Below are 21,493 nucleotides of genomic sequence, written 5' to 3' on the forward strand. Positions count from 1 at the left end.
TAGTTTATATTTAGTACTAGTATGATACTTTGTGTAAAAATGAGTGCATTCACATGGCTAGTTGCGTTTTGCAGCTGTATGTTTTAGCTTTAAAGTAAATGAAGAAGCAAACTTGAAATGTCAAACTTCCATATTATTACCAAATGTAAAGGTTTAAAAAAAAAAGAAGTAATCTAGGAATTCATATAATTTGTGAGGAATCAGATGTCTCGCATCCGTATTTTTACATACAGTCCTTTCCATTTTCCATATATGAAATCAATACTTCTCCATGCTTTGCTTTGAATCCTGGCAGGCTGATGGGCTTAGTCTTCTGTACTTTACTCCCACTTGTGGCATCAACTCCCACACTAGTTTCCCAAAAAAAAAAAAAAGTTTCTGCAGGATGGGGGAGGACCAGTGTCCTCTCATCTTCCACCATAAGAGTCCTCACCCATAATGATGATGATTCATTTTTGCGAGCCATGAGCAAGCTGGCAGCTCCGCCCGGCGAGCAGCCTCCGTCCTCATCCTCGTCCCCGCCGGCCTCGGCGCGGCAGCGAGGCCCGCGGATGCCCAAGTGCTCTCGCTGCCGCAACCACGGCTACGTGTCGCACCTGAAGGGGCACAAGCGCTTCTGCAAGTGGAAGGACTGCCAGTGCGACAAGTGTAAGCTCATAGCTGAGAGGCAGAGGGTCATGGCGGCTCAGGTAAGCGCACGCATCTGCATCTACCTGTTGGCCTCATCGCTTATGAAAGAAATCCGTTCTTGGTTGCCTTCCAGGTTGCTTTGAGGCGGCAGCAAGCTCAGGACGAGGAAATGGGCTTTTGCAGCCCGGTAAACCTGCCCAGCGATGTGGACATGGTGAAAAGTGAAGACGACCCCCACTGCATGTTTGATGCCGAAGGACGACCTCTGACCCCGGCTGGCGATTCTTCTTCTATGTTGTCAGTCACAGGTGAGGCAACCGTCATAAAAGCTTTAATGTGCTTGTAAGGTTTTAAGGTTTTAACGTTCTCAAGTGTAAAAAGATGCCAACTGTTTTAGTTTTAACAAATGACGTTGAGGAAAATTGACTTTTTGCATACAAGTTGTGTCTCTGGCGCACTTGCCCACCCGAACGTGAAATGAAATTAAACAATCATGAACATTTTGGGTAATCAACCAATTTCTGAAAATGGGAGTTTTTGGACTGCTTGTAGGACAGATGTCCAACTCGTGGCCTGGGGGCCAGATCTGGGCCGCGAAAACAAATCAAACATTATCTTCCATGACTGCTTGCTAAAACCTTTACCAAAATTCCTTTTTGTCAGATGTAATCAGAGGTGGCAAATCCAGGTCCAGAAAGTAAAAACCCTGCCACAGTTTGGCTTTAGCCCCATGTGCTTGCTAGCTAACTCCCTAGCTAGCTCCCATGGTGCTCGTTTATCTGCTAGGGAACTAGCTAGCTAGTTAGCATCAATGACTAAAGCCAAACTTTCTGGCTTTTTTTACTTTCTGGACCTAGATTTGCCACCTCTGGATGTAATAATTAATAACGTTGATATATTGAAAGCATTTTCTTGTTACCAAACCCCTTATTACATTAACTTGAACAATAATGAAACCATTTTTTTTGTGTGATGGAAACCAGTTTTGAAACTAGTTTCCATCAATCTGTTGTCTACTGTTTATGTATTAATATGAGGTAATTAAACATTTATATGGTTTCACAGGCACGTGACTCCGGGGGGGTCTACAATTTTGGTTGGTCGTAGCCTACTAGCCAGGTTTCTTCCTCTTGTCCAAACTGATTAGTGTAGTTTAACAGAATTAGCATTAGCGATAGCCACAATTGTCACCAGAAAAAGTAGTCACAGGTGGCTTGCTGAAGAAATTTATAGTGTAATTGGTAATGAATAATTCCATGTTCACAAAATGAACAAGATTAATTCAAGTAGAATTTGCACAAAATCTAGTCGTCTTCACATTTAATAGATTAATTCACGTTGAAATAACATGAACATCACGTTTCTATCATCACGTGAGGCACGATGATGTCATCAAGGCAAAATGGCCGCCACCTGAAATGGATAAAAATGGCTGGATTTTGCTTCATATTACTGTAAATACTTTTTTTGACGTGACTTCCCCTTTTGAGAAAACCATGTAGAAATGACTGTTAGCTAACAAATAATTAGCAGTTTTAAAGTACATGGCTTTATCCAATTTTTGTCTACTTTATCAAACAGCTTGTCCTTGGCAGAGGTACGTTAGTAATCGCTACACGCGGCGTGATAAATACAGCGTAAATGGCGTTCAAGCGTCTGGGAAAGGGTGCGATCCGCACATGCTGATACAGTGTTTGTTCACGCTGGTATCTGAGAGCACATTTTTAGGAGGCGCACGACGTGACAGGTCAAGGCCGCTGCCGCCACCGTCTTGGTGCGGGAACAAAAAGGAGGCGAGCACGCGGGGACTCGACGAGTGACGTGCCGGCGCTGGCGCATGATGTCATATGTCGGAGGAGAGAACAATGTGGCCTTGGCGATAAGGCAAAAAAAAGTGTGATGGGGATTGCAGAGAAGTTCACTCGCTCCACCTGCTAGCACGCGCATGGCCTGTAGGTGGCGCTGTTGACTTGACGTGCTTTGAGTAAGGCGGCACAGCTGCAATCTGTTGGCAGGACAAAAAGTTAATATGATTTAAATAACAATGATAATGATAACCGTAAAGACAATAATGCAAAAAGTATAGGAAAGTGTATTGTCGCGTGGAAGGTTTTCCTTTCATCAAGTCCACATTATGAGCTTAAAATGTCATCCAAATATTTAAATAACAATGATTAAAAAAAAATTGGTACAAATGGAGAGGACAATCTGCTACTTAAATTTTAAATTTTTTGTTTGTTGGTGTATTATTTTGTGCATTCATTTTGTGTATCATATTAATCATAGATTTATAATTAAGCATCTTGTTAATTAAACACATTTCAGGACTTTAGTGTAAACTTGGAGTGGAGTATAGTCTTTAACGAGCAATCTTTATTTGCATATATATTATGTTGTGATAATAGTTTCATGTTTTGTATTTTCAATATTTTATATGACATTTTCATGATTATTTGTTATTTTGTATTTTCGTTTGATATTAGTTATATTGTATTTAAATGATTTTTAAAAACATTATACTTTTTTTACATTAGAATATAATTATTTTGTATTATTTTGGCATATCATTTAAAATATATTATTTTATACAATAGTATTTTGTATGAATACATTATTTTGTCATTTAATTATTGTGTATAGTTTGATTATTTTTACATCTTTATATTATTTAATATTCTATATTTTTTTTCAATTAATATTTTGTATTTAAAAAATACTGTAATAATAAATGCTATTTGAACATATCAATGGATCAAAACATTCTGCATCCATGAGAAAGTGGTAGGAAAATGACAGATCCACAGATGGCAACCAACAAAACATTTGACGTTTCCAATCTCTCGTTGCTGTCTATTCCAAGTGGCAACTGTAGGGGGAGCCTGTGAGCAAGCACTCGCCAACGAGTCGTGTTGTTGTGTTTGTCAGGTGCGGTGAGTCCCTCCAGCCCGGTGGCCGGAAGTAGCAGGCCTCTCGGCGACGTTCAATCGGAGCTGCAGTTGGAGACCTCCTACCACAACCTGTACCAACCCGCCTGCTACTCGGCCTACTACAACAACCTGTGCAACTACCAGCAATACCAGGTGACTACCAAATTTTGGGGTTGCAATTCAAAGCAAAAAAGGGATTGCAGAATTATATATATATATATCATTCTTAATTTAAACTTACTCATCATACACGGCAGCTAGTACAAACTCGTACCAAAAAAAAAAAAAAAATCTATGAATGTGTAAATATTAATTTTGGAAACGTCAATGTACAAATAAATATACATTTTAACAAATGAACATAAATGCTTGATCCTCAGGGTGTGGACCTTCGCAAAGCGAGGCCTCTTTGTCGCTGGCCGTACCCAACGCTTCATAGTGCAAATTCTTAACATAATATGGTTAAAGCCATTATTATTTCCTCATTTGAAAACCTGATCAAAAAGTATTGGCACAAACATCCAGTAATACACTACGTGCATTTCTCGTAATTTTCAGATTTTTTTTTGCCCGTAAATTTGCCACTTTGCGAGTTTTTTCTTGAAATTTTACTACCCCTCTTAAAAAATATATATACGTGGCCCTAATAAGCTGTTGTACAAAATAAACAATTTTAAGGGGGAAAAATATTCCAAGCCTCTTGCTTATATAAATGCTCAGATAAACGTACACGGCCGGCAAGTCGTACTTTGCTCAGCCCTGCTTCAGCTTCAACGTTTCTGTACAGTGTCGAGCGTAATGAGCTTTGCGAGTTGAACAAATGGGCTCCATAACTCGCGAGTGATCTGGAACGAAGCGTTTTAGCTTTCATGATAAATGTTTGTCGGCCCCGCCCACCCCTCTCCCGAGTAGCAACACGACGCGTCGGGGTCACCACGCGCTCGGCGGCTTCGCGGCGCTGCCCGAATTGCAAAGGTTAATGGTATTGTCTGTCGGCGCGGGAACAAACCGCTCCGCCTCGGCGAGCAGAGGGGCAAAGCCGGCGCATTAATGCTAATCAGTTAGCACTCCTTAGCATAATTTAGCCATCCCGCTCGGTGATGGATGGTATTTTTAGTCGAGCTGTCATCTCCAGCTTATTCAAATTCAGACGCTCGCTTTTATTGTGTTTGCGTCAAAGTGAAGGTGCCTCAGACACACCAGACTTGTATACAGTATATTTTCATATTCATGCTTGTCATTTTAGTCATATTTGCAATTGAACAACTTCTTCATCAAAACAGCAGAGTGTCCAAAATGAAGAGCTCAAGTTTAAAGCTCTTGAAGAATGATAATAATCATGATTTTAATTATTTGGAAGTATTTGATTTTGTTAAGGTCCGTTAAGGTGCGACCTGCAAGCTTCAATCACTGTCAAATAATTTAATGATAATTTTATTTAGTATTAAAAAAAAAACATTTGCATTAATTAATGTATCTATTCAACATCATTTTTAATGAAGGAGAGGCCTCAAATTTTAAAAAGTCTTAAATTGGGCTTGCTTAAACATGCCACCCTGTAAAAAGGTTTCAAACTGTAGTAGTAAAAAAAATTAATAATTATAAATATTCCTTTTTGGTCACATTTAATGAAGGAGCGGCGTTAAATTTGAGCAGAGTAGCCTTTAGATTCGTCTTCCTTTTTAATTCTGCAAACAACTGCTAGTGGTCAGGTTCATAAAGTAGAAGTGTTTTTATTAAATTTAATATATATAAAATAAAAAAAAATAATAAATAAATAAAAAAAATAATTAAAATTTTTAAGTGGCTTATATATAAAAAAAAAAAGTATTAACAGCTTTGATTTCTTTAGAGTCTTGCATTTAGGTTCCTTAAACCTGCAAAAAAAAAAAAAAAAAAAAAGATCTCAAAATGTCTAACTATTGAGCACGTGGTCCACTCACTTTGGGTCATTTTTAATAAAGGAACCATAAATTTAAAATAAAGAAAAAGGTCTTCAATTGATGTTGTGTTGTAATTGGACCTGATATCAGTGGTCACATTTAATGAAGAAGAGGTGTTAAATTTTCAAGTGGCTTTAAAAAGGTATTAACATACGTCATTTCGTCAAAGTCTTACATTTAGCTTAAGAAACATAAGAAACACATATTATTAAAAACATTATTCCAAAATGTTATAAACTAATAAGCATGTAGTAGAGGTCATATTTAATGAAGGCGAGGTACTAAACTTAATCAAATTGCTCTTAAAATGTCTCTGACATCTTTATTTGGATTCCTTAAACCTGAAATCTGTGGGAAAAAAATTATTGTACATTAAAAATATTATTGCTGAATGTTTACTGAAGGAGAGGTGTTGAATTTTGAAGTGACTCCAAAAAAAAACCTCTATTCATTTAAAACGGCAAACTTATGTATTTATTCATTAAGGGAAGGGAAGTGTTACATACATTTGCTAACTTCAAAACTGACAACATTCCTTCCCAATAACCTAATTTAAAAAGGAGCTCCTCGTGAGCACTTTCAACGAAGGCGAGGCCTTCAAAAGTCCACCTGCATCCTTTATGCAGCTTTACTGACCCTACCTTAAGTTTGGCTGTAAAAAGTAGAATTAGAGAGGAAACATTTAGTCGTTTATCGTGTGAGGCATCTACTCCACCACCCCCCCCCCCCCCAAACTGTGCTGTGCTGCACACTCACTGGTGCTTGGCTGCCATGCAGGCGGCTGATGGGAAATCAAATAAGGGTGCAGGCGCGAGATGGTGCCTGATAACAAAGCCAAGACCTCTCAGGGAGGTACAAGACCCGAAAAACTAAATTGCACACACACACACACTAACTTAATAATGTTAATGTTTAAGTTAAGTTTGACATTTTTGACTGTCTTACGTGTAAAAACACAGTTCACGTTAAATTAGCTTCCATTTGTAATTTAAAAAAAAGCCACAAAAAGCCAAATAATTTATTTTATTTTATTTTAACTCATTCACTGCCATTGACGGCTATAGATGTCAAAAATTTATTTGAACTATTTCTATTAGTTTAACATTTTTTTTTCCCCATCATCTTAGAAGGAACGATGTAGCAATGCGTCAATCATTAGCGTCCCCGTACAACACGCACGTAACGAACATTGGTTCCACTATAAACAAACCCTCAAAACAGCAAAATTATTACACATGCATAAAATAAATCTTATTATTTATGATACAATAAAACTAAACATATTTCATTTTAAAGCTGACTCTAATCGCGGCTGCTTTCAAGTCTTAGATTTGGCTTCGTAAACGCACAGACCAGAAGTTTCCCACTTCAAGGCATATTTTTCTCCAAAAGTGTGGTCTCATTCTAAAAATTGTTGATATTTGGAATCCTTATCACAACTAATGCAGCAGAGCTCTTCAATTTCTGAACTCTTAAACCCGTACGCGTGCATCTCAAAATTCTTTAGCATTCCCAAAACGTTGATCTTTTCAGCCTGTGTTGCGTTACATTCAATGACAGGAGATGTCATCATTTTTTTTTTTAAAGGCTCTTAGATTTGTCTTTGCAGACCGGCACTATGATTTTATACTAATGACATTATTGCAAAATGTCATACCCAGAAAAATATTTTGACATTTTGAAGGCGTATCGCAGATTACGAGGTCTTAAATCTGAAAAATGGCCAGTAAAGTCTTGACCTGTACAAATGTTTCATGCAGACAGACAGCGTTATGGACTTTTGAATGACTGTCAATGCAAATAATAATAATAATAATAATATGTGGTTGTCTGTGGCCCATCTGGGTTTGCTGTCCCTCAAAGACAAGCGACCTACGCCCCCCCCCAACCCGCCCCCGCCCCGCCTCCCTTCCAATCTGTGTTGTATTTTTCAGAGCCTAATACAAGAGCTGAGTGTCGCTTAAATAACAGTTTATAAAGCTGTCAGCGAGCTGATGGTGTGGACAAGGCGGCTGACGTATTGCTATTGGCGCTGACAGAAATCACATTCCATAAAAAGTGAAATTGAAAAAGCGGCCTTCGCTGGCGAGTCGACGTCTCGTTGCAAAAGTTTGCCGTGCGCTGTGGAAGAATCTCTGACAAGTGTGTGTGTGTGTGTGTGTGTGTGTGTGTGTGTGTCTTAAGGTGCCCCACGGCGACGGTGGCCGCATGTCAGGCCACAACATGTCGCCGCAGTACCGCATGCACCCCTACTACTCTGCGGCCACTTACCTCCCCCAAGGCTTGGGCTCCTCCTTCTTCACTCTGGAGGACAGCAGCTGCTCCGAGGCGATGGCCGCTTGTGAGTGACCCGTGACATGCACACACACCTTGCACCTTATTTAACTCATTCGCTCCCAGCCATTTTCACTGAAGCAACCCCCTTTGCTCCCGGCTGTTTTTTTTCTGGATTTTTACTGATTTTGCAAGGTCCACAGAATATGATGTCCTATTGCTATAAAAACATGGAACCTGCCAAAAAAAAGATTAGAGTCTCTTCTTTCATCAGAAAAAAAAATAACGTTCGTATGTGTTTCCATGTTGCAGCAATTAGCATTAGAATATAGCTAAGTTTCATCATTATTCACATTCCTGTTGAAAAAAGAGCTTTTTTGCAACATGGCCCTGGTTGATCTCTTATACTCTGCTGCCACCTGCTGGTCGTTTTTTTGTAATAACTACCATTGCTTTAAGCATCCTCTTCAGGTCAGAGGCTGCATCAAAGCCTTTCTGTATGCCCTAGCATAAAAAAAACACCATAAAATAACTTATAAATACGTTTTTGGGACCATGGCAATATTTAAAATACTGTCAAACGTTTTTTATATGTTTTTGGGAGCAAATTAGTTAATAACGAGAGGGCTTCAATTTGATGAAAGCGGCCTTAAAAAAAAATTGAGCGTATTTCACTTGTGTTCAAATGATCTTGTATTTTATCACATTTCTTAAAGAAGAGGAATAAAATGGAGGAAAGTGGCCTTTAAAATCGTCCATAAAAAGATTTCATTCAGTAGGAAAATGTACTCAGATTCAGAATGGACTCAGACTAGCGACATTGTTATTATTTTGAGCCTGCATTGCATCACAAATTAACACAAGTGAGGTCTTAAATTTGATGGAATTGGCATTAAAACGTTTTTACAAAATATCTTACATTATACAGAAAAAAGTCTTACTCTAAGGGAAATTTAATTGAAGACGGTGTTTCTCAAATTGGGTCATATTTTGTAACTTGTACTGCATCACATTTAATGAAGGGGAGGTCTTAAATTTGGTGGAATTGGCCTTAAAAATAGTCTTTCAAAAAAGGTCATACAGTATACAAAAATATTTGACTTGACTTGACTACCAAAATGTTTCGAAGAAAAGTCTTAAATGTTTTGGAAGTGGTCTAAAGAAAATATCGTTTGAAGGCACACATGCTAAAATGTTACTCTGAGGGTATAATTTAACGAAATGCTGTTCAAATTCCCGCCTAACGTGACCTTAAAAGTGCCTATCGCGTCACATTTACTTTTTTTTTTTTTCTGGAGAATTCAGTATTGTTCATTCGGTAATTTTACCGATTTGACATGTCATCATTATTGCTCTCCTTTTTTCTTTTTTTTTAAATATATATATATATTTTTTGTATATTTTTTTTTTGTAATTGTTTTTTGCGCCACATTTACTGAAGGAGAGGTCTTAAAATTGACGGCAGCTGCCTTCAAATTGTCTCCCAAATATTTCATACGCAGCAAATGTTTTACACCACGACAACATTTGTCATTAAATCCCACAAACGTGAGCCGCTCTGGCATCATATTTAATGAAGGCGAGGTCTTCGATGTGCAAAAACGGAAAATTTGACTTGAGCTGCGAGACTCGACTGTCCATGCAAATTGTTACCGTTCCGCTACTGCCCCCAACAGCGGCAACTTGCTCGCTTGCCTTGAACCCGTTTCAAGTCGTGAGACGCCAGCAGCGTCCGCGGCTTTAAGACCCCCCCGCATCTCCTTCCTATTTGTTTTGGACTTTCACCTGTCTGTTTCCTGTGAGGGTCCCCCCACCCGAACCCGCCGCTGCCCATGGCTTTTACGCTCCATTACAAGATCACAAGCAACTTCCCCGCCGGTGGTCCCATATTTGGTGGCAGCCCCCCAGTTTTTCCCACCTTTTTTTCCCACCTAACCTAACAGGAAACGCTTGCCACAACATTGGCTACACCTGTGATAACTAATAATATCCATTAAGTCAACATGTGGCATCAAACATGACATTTGGTAGCCGTGTTTATAATGAGTGGACACACAAAAACGTCTCACAAACCCGTGTCTGAAAAGACACAGGATCTGGCATTTTGGTTTGGTTTGGCAATTTGTAGTTTTCTGTCAGAGAAACCGTCTCATTGCTAGCAAATTTGAACCTACTGTCCATGATCCTCTGTGGTTGATCGCCCATCTGGACTCTTGCATCATTTTCTCACACTGCCAGAATAATCCCTGGGGGGGAAAACAAAAGCCTTCTTCTGCATTCATTCATTTTCACGCATCTAGTGAGAAAGTCCGACGCGCGCGGATTTCCCACGCTTATCGGACAGCACGTGGGCGTCTTCAACCGAGGGAACTCGGGTCTCGTCCGAGGTGACGTGTCTGCACATTCCTTACGCTCGCCCGAGCTTCATGCCAGCAAGTCCTGGACATTGACTGATTTTGGTATAATGAAACTTTTTTTTTTTTTTTTTTTTAAAACCTCCTCTCTGGAACACCGTAATGCCGCAGAGGTTTCAAGTTGAGTTCTCTTCTTTGAATGTTCTGTTAAGGCCGCGACGCTGCGATTTAGCAGGTATTCTGTTTAACCCTGGAGAACCCAAGAAGCCTTTTCTTCTTTGGAAAATTATGAATTATAAATTAAATTAAATTCACTGAACACCAAAATATATGTTTTTTTCAATTTGAACCCTTTTTTTTTAACTAGCTCAGAGTTGCTAATTTATCAAAAAAAAAAAAATAAAACATACTCCTAGGCATTCTGCAACATGATATGAAATAGATTAACAGAAAAAACACAATTTTACACACTCTGGCTCATGTAAGTGCAATATTCGTCCACTAGATGGCCCCATGCAGGGGTCAGAAGAGGCACTCTGGACTTTTGAAGTTAAATTTGTAAAAAAAAAAAAAAAAAAAAAAAAGTCTTTGTTATTTGAGTAGCAGAATTTATAGGGGCCAAATTTGACCCCGTGGGTTCTCCAGGGTTAAGAAGCTAAATCCATCCATACATTTTTTTCCCCGCTTGTTTGGGGTCGGCCTGCAGGGGCAGCGGCCGAATCAGGGAAGCCTAAAATTCCACACCACCCAAGCCACTTTATCCAGGGGTCCAAAAGAGTTCTAAGATAGTTGAAGGACAGTCTCTGCAAGGGTCTCTGGGTTGTCCTCAGGGCCTCCGTCTGGTGGCACGTGACCAGGAAATCTACGAGAAGAGTCCAAATACGCTGCTAGGAAACTCCTTTTAGCTTCTTGTATCCTGTTATTTCAGGATACAATTCGGTAAATCCACAGCTTCTTTTGCAGAGCCGAGCAAAACTGTCTACATCGGCCCGTCATTGATGGATGCCCGCCTTTTGATGAGCCCACAAAAGCCTGGAAAAATACACAGACCCGGGCTAAGCATGTTTACGTCCGCTGAGCCGGGTCAGTACAGACGGTACGTCTCAGTCTGTGTGTTTTTACGAGGCTTCACGTCATAAAGCACGCGTGGAAAATGCGCAGCGTACGCCGGAAAGTCGGCATCTGTCAATGACGGGCTGATGTTTGGACCAGCGCTGTTCTTTTGGCTCGGTTTCTTCCTCGCCACAACCGACCGATCCACCTGTCAATCTTGCTCCATTTTTCGCTCACTCGTAAGCAAGACACACAAATACTTGAACTCCTCTCTTGGGGCGGGTTGTCACCCCCAACCTGGAAATGATGCTCCACCCTTTCCCGACTGGGGACGATGACCTCAGCTTTGGAGGTGCCGAATCTCATGGCGACCGCTTCACGCTCGGCCAAGAACCGCTCCAGCAAAGGTTCAAGATTTGGTGGTGCCAACAGAACCTCATCATCTGCAAATTGCAGAAACAAAATACTGAGGTCACCAAACTGGCCGGCTCAACTTCTCGGATGCGCCTTGGAAACTCTCCAGCGCAGTCTCGGCAAAGTCGGAATTCAGACACGATAATAAATCCCTGGAGAACCCACGGGGTCAAATTTGGCCCCTATAAATTCTGCTACTCAAATAACAAAGATCTGTTTTTTTTTTTTTTTTTTTTACTAATTTAACTTCAAAAGTCCAGAGTGCCTCTTCTGACCCCTGCATGGCGCCATCTAGTGGACGAATATTGCACTTACATGAGCCAGAGTGGTGGTGACAAGATGTCTGGAAATCAATCCAAACAAAACCATCTTCTTAGCAAACCATCAGATGGTAAAAATTTTTTTTTTTTGTTAATCTATTTCATATCATGTTGCAGAATGCCTAGGAGTATGTTTTTATTTTTTTATTTTTGATAAATTAGCAACTCTGAGCTAGTTAAAAAAAAAGGGTTAAAATTGAAAAACATATATTTTGCTGTTCAGTAAACTTATAGCAGTCGTTTAATGTATAATTCATAATTTTCCAAAGAAGAAAAGGCTTCTTGGGTTCTCCAGGGATAAAAGGATTGACCCGACTCATACTTTCGGATGCAAGAGGAGAAAAATGCCAGATCTTGTGTCCGTCTACAAAAGTGCCGTCAACATCATTCTGTCTGGATTGAACAGGAAATTACTTGAATGCGAGACTACAGATGAAGTGTACTTGTAGTTTGGTGGCTCGGTCCTGAACAAAGCTGTCCAAACGGGGACCCGCCAGAAACGGGAACAAGCCCAAGGCACCTTGCGGCTGCCAAACAGCGCCACGGCTGATTTATCAGGCCTTCGAAGGCGAGGGCTAATCACTTGGCCAAATACAGAGATCCAAATAACCTTCAGGAGAACCGACGCTGTCCTTCCCCCCCCCCCCCGCCTCCCTCGGAATAACCCAGCCCACCCACCAACAACCCCCCCCCCCCCCCCGCAGTCCCCGCTGTCTCCGCAAAATTGCCTTCTGGAGTTAGTGAGCGGGAACAGTTAAGATTTACAAACAATGATGAAGCTTGTCATGCGTCTTTCTCCATCCGTCACGGCGGGCCGGGCGGCGCCGCCGGGGAGGGCCGTGGCGGTGTTCTTCATAAAAGCCAGCTCCGTGTGAAATACGCGCCCCCCCCGGCCCGCCCGTTTACTGCGCCGCGCTCGTCAGCAGCCCCGCCGTCGTAAATCGCAGAGCGGGGAGGTGACAGCGCAGTCCATCAAGCCCCCCCCCCCCCCCCCTCCACTTCCACATACGCACACACACACACACACACACACACCCACCTTGCTTCATGTTCCTTCTTGCCCCCGTCCTTGTGGAGACTTTGTAAAGTTCGCCAGCTAAACTTTTGGGATCAATCGCAGTTTGAAAGCAAAGATTCAAACTAAAGTGTGGACGTGCGCGTCGATATAAGCATTGGTTATACGGGTGTCAGGAGCGAGAACATTTAAATGCAAATTACAGGCTCGCTAATCGATAGACTCGCCAAGCCTTACAAATCCATAACTATCTTTCCCAGATGATTTTCAATCGATTCAGCACCCCCCCCCCCCCCCATCACTGTACGCCGCCGCGCCTGTTGCCGCACTTTTCCCGCTCGCTTCCAAACAACAGCATCTGTATTTTAGGTGCTGTGATGCCCTCGCACGTGGGCAAGGAGAGCCACGGTCGCAAATGTGCTTTCAGATGTTTATTGAACGGGACAGTCAACTTATTGCATCACACCTTCTCCAGTCTCAAACTTTGGGCTTCTGTGTTCCCCTCCTCCAACACCCCTGATTCAAATGATCAGCATTTGAATGGGTGAGTTTGAGACCCGCGATATAAAATCTTATTCGTATTCAATCGGAATCAAATCGTTTCACTTGCTTTGTGAGCTGTGAGTAAGAGTCAGAGAGGGCCGGCGGTCGTACCCTCGGGGGGGCTTCAGGTTGTCTTTGCCACCCTGCTGTGCTAAATTTGTACAAGTGTAATTGTGTGTCGTAATGGCTTGTACGACAGCGCCATTAACAGCAGCCTGCGGGCACGGGAAGGCTTTAAATGGCCGCCGTGTGCTTTATGTACTCGTCCACAGTCTGACCGGAATAAAATGCAAACACTTTCTAATAAAAATAAATAAATAAATATATATATATATTCGTGCAGCATTATGTTGCCTCAAGATGAAACTGGAGGTTTTTGGGGGAAATAATGAGTGCTAATAGGTTAGCGAAAATTGAAGTTAGCCTGTTGTATTAAACTTGGATCGCCGTTTGGAGCCGAAAGAAGACATTTATTTATTTCATTGACTTGCTTGGGTAGCTTATTGTTTTTACGTATTGCATCACTCATGGCTCCAAGACCTTTGAAAAAGTTTTGGGAAGATGACGTAACCACAGTCATTTGCTATGATAACATATTAAAGGCGTTTTGCTTGGTCGAGTCAGGGCGGGGTCAATGACAGTATAATAAATATATATATTTTTTTTAGCCATCGACATGATTTTGCGATGCCGTCTAATGCGGGAAAACACCAACATGCGTCCTCCACATTCCTTTCCGCCTCTCGTGTGTGTCCTTTTGGCATTTTTCTTGCCCTGTCTGTCCGCCATTCAATAAATGTTTTGTTCAAAACGCAACCCGGAGAGCATCGGAGCCAAATATTGATCCGCCACCTCAGCTCATTAAGGCGTATCCTTACGCTTTACAAGACGGAGAGGCCATTTTGCGAGTTGATGGGGCACGCACAGGCCCCGATGGAGATTGAACTTCGAGGGGAGTAGGATGTGGCCCCGCCCCCCGCACCCCCCGCGCCAGTCGTCTTCCAGCAGGGGACAGATTGGTTAACAATGCAGGGGCAAAGGGGTCCTCGCTGCTTAATTAGCCTCTGACCCCGACACTGATGCCTTCTGTCAGTCTGAGTGTAATGGCCGCCCGCATATGCGAACACGCCCCGGGTCCAGACTCAGCAGTTCTGCCCCGGTAGTCCCGATGCTCGTCCAGTCCGAAATCCTCCAAACGTTTCGCACAATTACAGCACGTTTCATTTTCACATCGGCTTTGCTTTTATCTTGTGTGGTCAAAAAGTCGGGGTGAAGGTTCGCCGTGCCGACCTCATTCGGAGTGGCGTGAGCCGCCATGTTTAAAGGCCGTCTGCCTGGCTGCCCTTTGACTGAGTTTTACGGATCATTAAGTTGCGCTGGGCTGGCTGATGATGGCGAACCGCACACACACACACGCACGCACACACACACACACACACACACACCAGGGACATTTTGTGCTCGTATCATTTTAATGAGAATCATTTCATCCCAAGCTAACCTTGTCATGTGACAGGCTACTTTTCATTCTGAAGATTGAATTGCTGTTGGTGCGATAACGGCTTGCGCTAAGTGTGAGAGTGGCCCCGAACCGCAGCGACACTTTTGCACACATTTGCTTCTATAGTTTGTGTGACTTCAGTGGCGCACATATTTCCCAAAAGGTTCTGGAGACTTTGCTGCGTTGACTGCGTCGCATTTGGCATGTTGTTGTCTTGTTAGTGTTGTTTTGAGCATTAGCGTTCCACTTTGGTTTGATTTCATTTGACAGTCTAAAGTTATATAGCGACACCTACAGGACTGGAGTGGAAGCGCAGCAACCTGAACCTGCAGCGTTGGCGCTCGTGAGCGCGGCCCATCAAAGCGGAGCTTTTCCCAGCACACTTGCCGTCTTTTCCTTCCTGACCTCCTTCCATTCTCACCTTTCCTTCCTGCCTTCATTCATTTAGATTTTTCTCCTGGCATGTTTTTCTTTCTGACTTCCTTCCTCTACTCTATTGCACCTGTTTTTTTTCATGCAGCTTACATATTTCCTTGTGTCACTTTAACCTGCTTTTCTGCCTTCCTTCCTTCCTCCTTTCTAGCTCAGAACTTATTTCCTTCCTTCCATCCTTCTTCTCTTCTGTCCTTCTTTTCTGTCTTCTGTCCATCCAATTCCTTCTTCTCTTCTGTCCTTCCTTCCTTCCTCCCCTCGGTCCTCCCTCCTTCCTTACCTCCTTCCTCTCTTCTGTCCATCCTTCCTTCCTTCCTCTTATCTGTCCTTCCTTCCTTCCTTCTTTCCTTCCTCTCTTCTGTCCTTCCTTCCTTCCTTCTTTTCTCTCTTCTGTCCATCCTTCTTTCCTTCTTCTCTTCTGTCCTTCCTTCCTTCCTTCCTCCCCTCGGTCCTCCCTCCTTCCTTACATCCTTCCTCTCTTCTGTCCATCCTTCCTTCCTTCCTCCCCTCCTTCCTTCCTCTTATCTGTCCTTCCTTCTTTCCTTCCTCTCTTCTGTCCTTCCTTCCTTCCTTCTTTTCTCTCTTCTGTCCATCCTTCTTTCCTTCTTCTCTTCTGTCCTTCCTTCCTCCCCTCGGTCCTCCCTCCTTCCTTACATCCTTCCTCTCTTCTGTCCATCCTTCCTTACTTTCTTCCTCCCCTCCTTCCTTCCTTCCTCCCTCTTATCTGTCCTTCCTTCTTTCCTTCCTCTCTTCTGTCCTTCCTTCCTTCCTTCTTTTCTCTCTTCTGTCCATCCTTCCTTCCTCCCCTCGGTCCTCCCTCCTTCCTTACATCCTTCCTCTCTTCTGTCCATCCTTCCTTACTTTCTTCCTCCCCTCCTTCCTTCCTTCCTCTTATCTGTCCTTCCTTCTTTCCTTCCTCTCTTCTGTCCTTCCTTCCTTCCTCCCCTCACCCTCTCCTTCCTTACCTCCTTCCTCTCTTCTGTTCGTCCTTCCTTCCTTCCTCTCTTCTGTCCTTCCTTTCTTCCTCCCCTCACTCCCTCCCTCCTTCCTTACCTCCTTCCTCCCTTTTGTCCTCTTCTGTCCTTCCTCCCAAATTCAAAGAGTTACACACACGAGAGAAGAGTTTGCTGTCAAAAGTTGCGCTAATGCGGCGGCATGTTTGCTTAAGCGTTATCTCACCCGTATGACGCTCGCCCAATGTGCGCATGCTGGCAGGACGACTGTGACGATTATGACACCCGGCGGGAGGGATGATGGTGTCACATGCGGGCTTTTGTTGGTCAGCGCGGCAGGCAGCGATTGCACTTTGATGCACTCCCAAAGTCTCTTTAGCCAGCACAAGTGGGAGGTTACCAACGCCTCCTTTTGTGGCGCCTCACAAAAAAGAAAGCGAGCGCCTTCCATTGTTTGAGCGCTGAGTGACGGCCGTCGGGGCAAAAGTTTACTTTTGCTTATTCCCAGCAACACTCTTGTGACACCGTTTTCAACACCCTTTGCTTCTTACATGACTCCCAAAAAGCCACGGGAAGCCAAAGAAAAAGCTCAACAGGCAGGCTGATGTTTACTAAATAAAAGTCTTGTGAAGTATGCTGAAGTTTGTTTGACGTTTGTTGTCTGTATCCTGTTGGTGGGTTTTGTTAGGATGATGTCTCAATGTACCTTTTCCAACATATTCCAACTAATTCATTTACATCATTCCAATTTCAACATATTCCAAAAGTAGAATGCCATCCAGTGCGTTGCTTTTCTCATTCCAAAAATGTCGTTTTCCCACAGTTTCACAATTCCATCCATTCCTTTGCATATTAAATACACATAACAGATTCACATCTTTCCTATTTGAAATTCAAAAGTTCAGCCGATTCAGTTGTTTTTGGGAACAATTTTCATTCCGAAAATTCCAATTTTTCACAGATTTAATTTCTTATCAGTCCAGATCAATCATTCACGATCATTCCACATCTTTCAATGTCATTCCCTTTCATTGTACATTTTTCCCCAACATATTGCGCATTTGTCACCGATATCACTCCACATCATTTCATATATTATCATGTCACATCATTCAATATAATTCCACATCATTCCTCATCTTTCAATGTCATTCTGCATTTTCCACCAACATTTTTCTTAAATATCATTCCACATCTTTTCATTTCACATCTTTCAATATAATTCCTCATCATTCCTGGTCATTCCATGTCATTCCACATTTTTGACCATTTTGCACATTTTTCATTCATACCATGTTATTCAATATCATTCCATGTCTTTCAAAATGATTACTTTCCATATCAGTCAATATCATTCCATGTTTCCAAATTTTCCATTTGAATTTCAGCATTCACAGTTTCTAGTTATCTTCTGTCCATATTGTTTTCATTCACGTTGTTGCTTTTCATTCTTATGTGTTTTATTCTCATGTTGTTTCATTATCTTATTAACTGCTATTAAAGTAAATTAATTGATATTTCCCGCCCCCCCCCATTGTATAATGACAGAAGCATAGTCAATTATCCGTCGCTAATTAATAATAATTGCGTAGCGACTACATGAGGCTAATTGACAATGAAAATCATGTTGCACTCGCCTTTTTCAAACAGATGTGACAGGAAAGTGAATTAGACAGCAAACATGTGGACCGCGTCCTCATTTAACACCTCCAGCACCTTTAATTACCAACACACACACACTCTCTCTCACACACGCACACCCAACGCCACACACACACACACACACAGTGACTTTAATAGCATACAAGCGCAGCACCCAGGCTGCACCTTGCAACACAAACATCCCTTTTAATGACGGAGGCGCCCGCTTGAAAGTGGTGACAAAGTGCAGACGGGCAAAAAAAAAAAAGAAAAAAAAAAAGTGAGCGTCCCGAACCAATCAGGAAGTTAATGAGGAGAGAAATGACCTCACAACACTACGGGGAGGAGGACGGCAGGGAGGGAGTAGCAGCCAATTGCATCGCAGGAATCCGGGACACTCTGAACATTAATGTAAATGTGGAGACACCTTCAATATTGTAACACCCAAATGGAAATTTACTTATTTTGTATTAAAAACAAAACAAATCTTTATTATAATTGATGCGTAAATACTCCATGATGGCTTTTGCTAGGGTTCAACCTACTTTGAAACCCCACTTTAATACCCTAATACTACTTTGAAACCCTACGTAGAAACCCTAATCTTACTTTTAAACAATACTTTGAAATCCGACATTAAAATTTTAGCCGCAACCCAGAACCTACTTTGAAACATAACCCTACTTTGAAACCCTACTTTACAAGGATAACTGAAACCCTAATTTTAAACCCTAATTTGAATTCTAACCATGCTTTGAAACCTTATTTTGAAACTCTAGCCCCACTTTGAAAACCTACTTTGAAACCCTACTGCATAACCCAAACACTATTTTGAAACCTAAACCCTACTTTGAACCCCTAACTTTGAAACCCTACTTTACAAGGATAACCCAACTTTAAAATGATAACCCTATTTTAAAACCCTGCTTTGAAACTCTACTCTTAAAAACCCTAGCCCTATTTTAAAACCCAAACCCTACTTTGAAACCCTACTTTACAAGGATAACACAACTTTAAAATGATAACCCTATTTTAAAACCCTGCTTTGAAACTCTACTCTAAAAACCCTAGCCCTATTTTAAAACCCAAACCCTACTTTGAAACCCTACTTTTAACCCTAATACTACTTTGAAACCCTACTTGGAAACCCTAATCCTACTTTTAAACAAAACCCTAATTTGAATTCTAACCCTACTTTGAGACCTTACTTTGAAACTCTACCCCACTTTGAAACCCTACTTTACAAGGATAACCCAACTTTGAAATGATAACCCTACTTTGAAACCCTAATTTGAAACCCTACTTTGAACTCTATCCCTACTTTGAAACCTAAACCATACTTTGAAATCCAAACCCTACTTCAAAACCCTACTTTGAAATCCTAATACTACTTTGAAACCCTACTTTGAAACCCAGACCCTACTTTTAAACAAAACCCTAATTTGAATTCTAACCCTACTTTGAAACCTTACTTTGAAACTCTACCCCACTTTGAAACCCTACTATAAAACCCTGACCTATTTTGAAACCTAAACCCTTCTTTAAAACCCTACTTTGAAACCCTACTTTACAAGGATAACCCAACTTTAAAATGATAACCCTATTTTGAAACCCTAATTTGAAACCCTACTTTGAACTCTATCCCTACTTTAAAACCTAAACCATACTTTGAAATCCTACTTTGAAACCCTAATTTGAATTCTAATCCTACTTTGAAACCTTACTTTGAAACTCTACCTCACTTTGAAACCCTACCGTAAAACCCTGACCTATTTTGAAACCCAAACCTCTTAATTTTTGACAGCAAGAATATTCCAAGAACAGCCTTTCGTGTTTTCTTTTTAAACGGTCGCTTTTGTTGCTTCTTCTTGTGTATGCTTCCTTCTCGTTCTTTTGCATCTCAGGTTGATGAATGATGGATGAACGAATGCTAATTGCTAATTGCTAATTGAGGCGGCTTGCGTGTTCGCAGCCATGTCAGCCAGCAGCGTCGGCGGCGTGCCGGCGGACTCCGTGACCTTCAGCTGCATCGCCGACATCAAGCCGGAGCTGGACGACGGACACGACGGGTGCGACCGCCTCGTCATTGACGAAGACGCGGCCAATTGAACGGCGAGGTTCGGTTTTTGCACTGCAAGCCTTAAACAAGCAAAAAAAAAAAAAAAAAAGTTTGTAGTTTAATCATTCGAAATAAGAGTTGACAGATCGCAAAGTGGAGTTTGTCTGTAATAATCGACAACAAACTGCACTTTTTAAACAAGTCTATTTGTGATTTAAAAAAAAAAAATTGATTTGATGTTTTGACCAGATGTTTTTGTCTTTTCTTTTATTGTTTCATCTTCAAGTTGTTCGGGTTTTCTTTTTTCGTGTGTTATCTTTTCAAGTTGTTTGCGTCACATGTTCTTCACCTTTGCTGTTTTCCTTTTCGTGTTCTTTTGCTGTTCTTGTTTCATTCTGGTGCCGTTTTGCTTTTCATGAATGTTTTTTTTAATCTACTTTGGTTGTGTTCTTCTCATTTGTTGTTTTCTTTCCACGAATTATCTTCTTTCTACAGTTTTTGTGTTTTTTTTGGTGTGTTTTTTGCCTTTCATTTTTTCCGTTTTTTTTTGCCATTTTTTCTTGCTTATGTTTTCTCCTGGTTTTCTTCTTTTATTTTCATAAATTTTGTTCAAAGTGTTTTTTCCCCCGGAATTTTTTTCTTTCTCACGTGTTCACTCAGTAGATTTTCTTATACTTTCTGCTCAAGTTGTTGTGTTTTCTAGAATTGTTGTTTTCTTCTGGTATGCTGTTTCCACTTTCAGTTTGTGTTTTTTTGTTTTTTTAAATGTTGTTCCATTAATGAATGTTGATTTCTTTTCTCCTCATGTTTCATACCCTAATAAAGACTTATTGATCCAACATCAATCGCTACTTTTTAAAATAAAAACAACAAAATTAATAGAAAAATGCTAATGACTTCTTCTTAAAGCTACTGAACGCAGAAAATTGAATTGTGAATCGCTACTGCCACCTGTGGCCGGAAAATGAAACCGCATTTTCCCTTCTTAACGTACACAACGTGCATATGACGTCGCATCCGTAGACACAGGGCGGGAAATTCGAACCCGAATCCTGTCTGAAAACTATTAGCCAGGGGCTTGCAGGAGTTCCCATTATGAACAACTAAGGTGCTAATCTACCAATTAAAAAAAATGTTACAGTCACAGATGGTCAAATAAAAAAGCTATTGTAAATCTCATTTGTGAGATCAACGGTTTGTAAAATGCTGATGATGGCAAATGTAAGCTGAGGCTACATTTTTCTCTTGAGCCATAAACCCTTTTCTCCGCAGTTGTGTTCCCCTCGCAAACATTCGTCCGAATATTACAAACATAAAAATGTGAAGGCGCCTCCTGGAAGTGTTTTCTTGAGTTTATGTGGCTACAAGTTTGTTTTGCGGCTTGAAATGATGGAGGGCGGCAGAAAAACAAGCCGAAGTGTTTTCTTTGCGCGA

General features: G+C 41.3%; 1 protein-coding gene across 1 annotated transcript; it reads left to right on the forward strand.

Annotated features, from left to right (window-relative positions):
* Positions 1-22: 22 nt before the first annotated feature.
* Positions 23-20,898, forward strand: LOC144048987 (doublesex- and mab-3-related transcription factor 1-like). The gene is made up of 5 exons (XM_077561521.1): positions 23-689; positions 764-938; positions 3,556-3,710; positions 7,685-7,841; positions 19,973-20,898. Exons 1-5 carry the CDS (start codon positions 300-302, stop codon positions 20,107-20,109), a joined length of 1,014 nt encoding a protein of 337 aa, XP_077417647.1. The 5' UTR covers positions 23-299; the 3' UTR covers positions 20,110-20,898.
* Positions 20,899-21,493: the final 595 nt, after the last annotated feature.

Source organism: Vanacampus margaritifer, chromosome 3 (genome assembly GCF_051991255.1).
Source record: "Vanacampus margaritifer isolate UIUO_Vmar chromosome 3, RoL_Vmar_1.0, whole genome shotgun sequence".
In the NCBI taxonomy this organism is placed as follows: domain Eukaryota; kingdom Metazoa; phylum Chordata; class Actinopteri; order Syngnathiformes; family Syngnathidae; genus Vanacampus; species Vanacampus margaritifer.